This window comes from Montipora foliosa, chromosome 1 (assembly GCF_036669935.1).
Source record: "Montipora foliosa isolate CH-2021 chromosome 1, ASM3666993v2, whole genome shotgun sequence".
Taxonomy (NCBI): domain Eukaryota; kingdom Metazoa; phylum Cnidaria; class Anthozoa; order Scleractinia; family Acroporidae; genus Montipora; species Montipora foliosa.
The window spans coordinates 73,045,916-73,053,415 of record NC_090869.1 but is presented as its reverse complement, the minus strand read 5'-3'; the positions used below and the strand labels follow the sequence as shown (position 1 = coordinate 73,053,415).

Here is a 7,500-nt window from a genome sequence, read left to right as displayed (position 1 = left end):
GTTGAAACCCATAACATAGCCTTTACATATGCTATGTAAAGGTTCCATTTGACTACCTAAAACATAGTATTTCCTTTCAAAACATATAGATGTGGCATATGTATAGGCTTTGAATAAGGCCTCTATATTAAATATATGTATATCATAACATACCATTTACATATGGTCGTTACATAGGATTTACATAGATTACACAGTGTCTGGTTCTACAACGTGCAACCCCAAAAGTACAAAATACTGTTTTGCTGGAAAATGAAATTCTAGTGAAGCGTTATCTCAACAAAACCAATTTTGTCCTCTAGAGTGACCCGGCCCTTAACTTAGATTATTATTTGTAAATGAGACAAGTCTGTTTTGTGTCACATTTTTTAAAAAGACCATTATTATCAGTTAGACTGAGCTTGGTCTGCCTGTGTGGAAACACACTGTTGGAGTCACCTATATAAATCTAATAAAAATATGGGAAAAAAAACGGAACCATTTGGTGACATTCTCTACTTAAACACTCACTTCCTTTTCTTCTATGGCTGTGATAATTGACTAAATTATTCCAGGATTCTTTTCAAGTGTTTATGATATTCCATTAACAGAAATGCAATCCAAACCAGAAATTAGTTAGACACCAGATTACGACTGCATTGCACCTCAGTAGGGTGAAACAAAAATGCAGAAATAAAATGGTTTTCTTTTTAGACCCTCTGGTGAGTTTTTGTTTCTCTCACTCGTTTATTTTGCATATTGTTATGTTTTTTTGTAAACTGGTCTTGGTAACTTCGACTTTGGAGGTACATTTACATGCAGAAAGACTAACAACCCACCTAACAACTGTTCCTCCAAACTTTCATCAGAAGAATCACGATGTTCAACAAGGGCTTTTAGTTCCTCCTCCCATGTCTTAAGTGTTTCGGTTGCAGCAATTTTCAGCCGGCAGTCATCGTAAGGGACAGGTTTCATAAAGGGAGGTGGCTTGGTGTCGTCCAACCAATGCCAGTGGCATGCTGCTTTCAGCTCAGCATGAAAGTTAAATTGCTCAGGAGTGGTCGGGTAATGGTCTTTCATGTACACTATGACAGCTTGAACAACTGTGCTGACCTCCATCAGCGACAGTCCTCCACTGCACTGTGGGACTGATATCTTTTTCCATTCCGTCTTTCTCAGACGTTTTTTCACGTCCTTGATAGCATGTTCCAAGCTTCCTGAATCCTAACGTGGTTTTAAGGAAAGGAAAACATACAATAGTCAAATTTTTGCACTAAGCTTCCCACAATCATCATTAGACTGAGGTGTGCATCCAAGGGGAAGTGGAGGGGAGGAGATGTAAAAAGAGGAAGAGGATGAGGAGGACGAAAAAGAATAAGACTACACAGAAGCAGAAACAGAAGATAAAGGAGGAGAGGTAGCAGCCTCGACTTCAGGGACACATTTGAATAATGTTTCCCAAACTTACAATCCCCTCACCATTGTTGTGAAAGGTGGGTGGGTGGGGTTGCAGGTAATGTGCAATGTACGACCTGGTGCTTTCCACGTGACTGCTATGACAGCAACTGGAAGGCCAACAAGGTCTGGCTAATAAGAGCACTGGCAAACTCTGTTTCAAGCGGCCCAGCAAGCCGAAAGTGTTTAAGAAAATGAAGTCAACACTTGAATCCTATTACGTGTTCCAGGACTAAGAACAAACCATAATAAACCTAATTTACAATTTGAATTGAATCACCTCTTCACAATCCAAAAATAAAAAAATAAAAAAAAAAGGATCTGTTTTTCTGTGTTTTGTGGATTTTGCGCTAATGATTTACTGAAAGAGGGTCAAAATGCAGGGAAATATAACTTACCTTTAATTTAACTTGGCAAACGCCATCAGATATAGGTTTGATTCTAACATCATTTTTATTCAAACTGGCCTCATCAGTTGTCCATAGACAAACTTTCGACTCGTCTCCATGCTTTCGGGTTGATGGTGGCAGATTTTGATCAAGTGGGAAATACAACCATGGATTTGTGACTAGCCAAAGTGTACCTGAGAACCAATTAATAAAGTTTTTCTTAGCATAGATAACAGAATTCCTTTTCGCAAAACTAATGTGGGCAATCTTAAAGCCTACGAAAATGGTTTCAACGTCTGTTCGATTTTGTTAAGCAGCAATATTGAAACCACTTGCCGCCCCCCCCCCCCAGCCACCCAAACTTGTTGTTGAAACATGTTGAAACGAAGTTAAATCGACGATGAACGAGTTTAAAAGCATTTAAACTTTGCTTCAACTACCATTTAACATTTCTAATTTTTTGTTTTCCCAAATGTTGAATGAAGTTGAAGTTGAAGCTCCCCCTCTTCCAACATTGTTGGATATGAGAGTGCACACTAATCGGTCTCTCCATGATGTACATATCCACAGTAACAACTGCGGTTTCAGCCTGGAACTGATTAGCAGGTAGACTTGCCACAAGTCGACCTTACGAGAATCCCAGGAGAAAATGTTTCGGCAAGCAAAGCATGATTTTTTGGATACAAAGAGGATGAGTGAGTGACGAAGTCCCAAGAGGCCAACCTGTCTAACTAAGGTTTTCATTTGTGTTTTGCGCCAAAAAGGGGATGACATCATTCGCAAATTCTGCACTTAAATGGCGCAATCCCACAAATACATGTACAAAGTAACAATCGATTATGTTTTGAAAGAAGAAATTTGTTTACTTTGTGCTAAAGGTATCAAACAAAGACAAGATAAAGCGAAAGCTTATTTCAATCTCAAGTCACCGTTTGGAAAGGAGATCTCCATTGAAACTTTTTGGACCAACACTTTGTGCTGTAATTCTGCTGATAGAAATGAAACCCTGGTTCGGAAGATTAACAAATAAGGGAAAGCTTCTAGCCCTGGGGGGGAGGGGGGTACTAAAAAAATTTAATACAGGCAGGCTCTGCCCAGAAGGGCCGACCCCTTACCCTTTTGTACACCATTTTTGGCAGAAAAGATACCCCTTTCGTATACCTTCCATTGGAAAATAGTGAAAGGCCCTTTTAAACACCTAAATGACAGATTTCCCTACCCTTTCATGTAATTCGACTTGTGAAATCCCTACCCTTTCATATACCTGAAGCGTGAAAAAGGTACCCTTTTGGGGCGGGGCCTCCTCGTATAGGCCATTAAAGGGAGTACCCCCTTCCCCCATCCCCGGGGCTTCGAATTGTCAAGAAAGTGAATTGATTTCACTCATAAAAGATCAGGAAGCTTTCAGGTGTAGGAGACGTGCCAGACCAGGAATAGAAGTAGAGATACATCTTAGTGAAACTATGATCAATGAAGACACATTTTATTTTTAAAAATAATACTTTGTTTCAGTTGATGAAAAATGTGTCGATAGTTGTTGAGCATCCCCTTTGGACTTCCAGACACCAGTTTATCCTTAAGAATTAACATTTCCTTCAACTGTTGCTTAGAACAATTGTCTCTTACATATGAAGCTCTTGAATTATCCCCATATCTATTTTTATGGAAATAGTTTCTTTTGTTTCATCAAATTAGTATCCATTCTAGTCACATGAGTGAAAACACTCTATAGGCCATGTTAAATTCTTTTGCATATTGCCATTTATGTCGTCGCATTATAAAAATGAGACATGAAAGGGTATTGCTTGCAAAGGGATGGAAACAATTCAAAGCAATCACCGAACTTCGTCTTTGCGATCAATCGCAATTACTGTGCGACTCCAAAACCTGTGAACACGTTGATTTCATTTAGACATTTTCCACCGTGCAGAACCAATCAGAAGCAACATGACACTACAAACTAATTACCGTTACTGGATGCAAGTGATTGACTTTTTACTTGAAACACAATTTTTTCCATAAGTACATGTATTTCTATCATTTACAGTGAAATAGAAAACAAATGAGCAATGCTTTATAGTATGTGAGAGAGTGCATGCACCACAAAAATAAAATTGACTTTCTCTGGTTTTTCTTTTCCAATTTCCTTATGTAAAAGATATTTCAACATCTGAAAAACAGTAATCAAATCTTCCCCCAACAAAAATGTCTTCAGCTTAGAAGATGAAACAGTTTATCCAATTTACAGGTAACAAATCAATAAATTGATCTCCTTTTTGAATGATGGTGACAATTCCCAATTCCCTTACGTGAGAGAGCATTTACTTCCCACCAATGTGGCCCAGGTTTGATTCCCAGATCCGGAGTCATATGTGGGTTGAGTTTGTTGGTTCTCTACTCTGCACCAAGAGGTTTTCTCCGGGTACTCCAGCTTCCCCTCTCCTCAAAAAGCAACATTTGACTTGATTTGTGTTGATTGTTAATTTCAGTTTACAGTCCCCAATTAGTGCTCCAGCGCTAGAATGACTAGACACTTAACCAAAGTTCCTTTTCTTCCCTTTTTTCCTTATAAAAAATTTCTCAAGATGAATGAATACAGACCTAATCGGCTAAATCAATGTTGTACCCAATTCAAAAAGCAACATTTGACATGCAGAGCTTTTGGTAACCCTCAAGTCAACATAGTAACGGAGAAACTTACTGAAGCAGCTTGTAAGCATCACTGCAGGCCAACACGTAGTACGCAGAAAGAACTAAATGATGCGATGAAAACTTAGATGAAGCATACAGCAAAGCACTGAAGATGAAAATTAATTAAAAGACAGACTGCCCAGCTGGACAATCTGCACCATGAACACAAACACAGGGCTGCCTGGTAAGTTCTCAGAGAGATCACGAACAAAAAGTCATCTCCCGCCACCAATGTGAGAGGAAACACCTCAGAAGAACGCCGCAAAGCATGGCTTACTCATTTCAAATCACTGGTTGGCAAAGAAGTCAACGAAACATGCTCACCTGAAGATGCATTCTTTTCCAACAAAGTTGCAGACTGTCTTCCTATTAAAACAGGTCCTTTTGAAATGGAAGAACTTACAAGAAGCTTCAAAACACGAAAAACCCCAGGGCTGATAAAATTCCTGCTATTATCTGGAAATCACCATTGTTCCACTCTCACCTACTTGACTTTTGTAATGAAACAAAATCTGGAAACAAACCAAAGGCTTTCTCTCTTTCTTCTATCCTGCCACTGCCTAAGAAAGGAGATCTCTCAATCCCTGCCAACTACAGAGGTATCACTCTGTCCGATATTGCATCCAAGATCTACAACTCAATGCTTCTTAATAGAATTGCCGAACACGTCGATCCTATACTCAGAAGAAACCAAAATGGGTTTAGAAGAGGCCGTTCGACTACACCAGATACTTGCACTGCGCAAAATAATAGAAGGGATGAGGATATTGAAAGGAAATGCTGCAATCAGGTCTGCGATCGAAACCCGAGACGCCTGTGCGTGCATGTGTGCGTAACGGTCAGACATACTTTTTGAAGCTCCGCTTAAAGCGTTCAAAAAAGTCAATTTAGGCACTTATAATGTCAAATCAACAAGTCAAATCGCTTCGGAAAAGTAATGAGGAACTTAAGAAACTGCTCAATTCTGCTCAACGTGATATAAAATCACTAGAGGAGTGAGTTGTTACTCAAGAGTTATTTGTCAGAGAAGGAGCTAATGGCAGACGGGAAGCCCAACTGGAGACGGAAAGGAGCTTAGAATGGCTGCATGACTCTGATTCAAGCTTCCAGAGAGAGTTTCATGGCATTCGGCAACGACTCGATGACATTGAGGAAAGTCTCGGGAATCTGGAGATTGCGGTGAACGAGATGCTAGATTATAACTACGCCTTCAACATTAAAATTCTTGGAGTCCCTGCGCTAAAGCTTAACAAAGACGCCTCCGAAACCAGTAATCTTTGCGTTAATCTGTTCAATCGCTTGGGCGCTAACATTTGTATTAACGACAATGACATCACTCACAGAGTCTCTTTTCAAGACTCTTCTCGCTCCGAGCCCAAACTAATCATTTGCAAATGCGTAAGGCGACTCGCGAGAAATAACGTCATGACGGTGAGAAGGGAGGCCTCGAGTGTGGCGGCTCGAGATGTTGGTTTAGAAGAGAGTCAGGACATATATCCAAAATATTAATCCTTGACCATCTTAAACCGAGAATGCAGGAGTTGTACAGGAATGCCAAATCATTCAAGACCAGCTTTGGTTTTCAGTTCTGCTGGGCCAAAAACAAAACCATTTTCCTTCCCAGAACAAAAGAGTCACATCCTTTAAAAGTCTGTAGCGCAGACGATCTCTCTCAGATCATCCAAGATGAACCGGAAGAGCTCAGCTAAGTATTTGTATGACTGTAGTTGGAAGATTCCAGTGCTCTAATATTTAGCAATGCCAATTTCTGCCGAAGTTAAGCAAAATAAGGCTTTCTTTCTTGAACTACCGTACCATGGGCAGAGTTCCATAATTCAGTGCCATGGCAAATTTAATAATCTATTAACAAATGATCATCATCCTTCTAAAAAATATCTTGAATGATTACCTAGCCTATATGACATTGATATCTTTAGTTTAAACTCTGTAAACAATAAATTTTATGACACTGATTTCTCTGCTATTTATCCTATCCGCTGTAAATACTACTCCCCGTATAGTTTCAGTCAGCTAAAAATCAGTTAAATGAACAACTTTATCATCGCCAACTGTCTTTTTTCCATAATAATGTTAGCAGCTTAAAAGGCAATCTCAAAAACTTCCAAACTCATTTGCTTGATGAACTTAATTTCCATTTCAGTGTTATTGGAGTAACAGCAACGAGAATTAGAAATGCAACTTCTATTGACTTCAATCCTGAAATTCCAGGTTGACCTTTTGAATGCGTCCCGACACCTCTTTCAGCGGGTGGCGTCGGCATGTACATTGATTCAGAGTTAAGATACACAGTTTTAGAGAAAAGCTCTAACGAAGCATTTCAGGCCCTATGGGTTGAAATTCATCAAACAAATGCGGCAAACATAATCTGTTGAGTGTTATATCGTCAGCATAATTCACCTGAGCAATTTTTAAAGTATTTTGAGGAACCCACAGAAAACCTTATTGCTACTGGCAACTTAGCCTGTCTATGTCATGACTGACGCTAATATTCATCTTCTCCACTTTAATTCCTGCAATTATACACAAGACTCTCCAGAGCCTTAATTTAGCTCCCTGTATAGACAAACCAACTCGCGTGCATAGAAATTCTTTCTCATTAATCAACAATATATTTACAAACAAAGTTAATGAGAATATCATGAGTGGCGACATAATCTCTGACATTAGTGACCATTTCTCGCAATTTTGTATAACAAGCTCGCTTGTAGTCAAGAGAATACCTGACACCTCTTGCACGCGATTTTTCGAAATTTTCTGAAGAAAATTTTCTACACGACTTGTCGCGTATCGATCGGGTTGACACAGTTTCCTGTAATGAAACTAATGTCGATGAGGCCTTCTCTTCTTTTTACAATAAATTAAATAAATTGATCAATAAACACAGTCCATTAAAACCAATCTCTGGGCAGAAGATTAAATCTTTTTCAAAACCTTGGATTACAAAAGGAATTCGTAAATCCATTAA

At 39.2% G+C, this 7,500-nt stretch overlaps 1 protein-coding gene across 1 annotated transcript in view; it reads right to left on the bottom strand.

Moving 5' to 3' along the window:
• Positions 1-7,500, bottom strand: part of LOC137973873 (uncharacterized) — a 62,931-nt gene that overhangs the window by 43,907 nt on the left and 11,524 nt on the right. Inside the window, exons 2-3 of the mRNA XM_068820771.1 lie at positions 1,833-2,017; positions 819-1,203 (exon numbers count right to left, since the gene is read on the bottom strand). Coding sequence (XP_068676872.1) covers positions 819-1,203; positions 1,833-2,017 — 570 coding nt within the window. The remainder of the gene's footprint in view (positions 1-818; positions 1,204-1,832; positions 2,018-7,500) is intronic.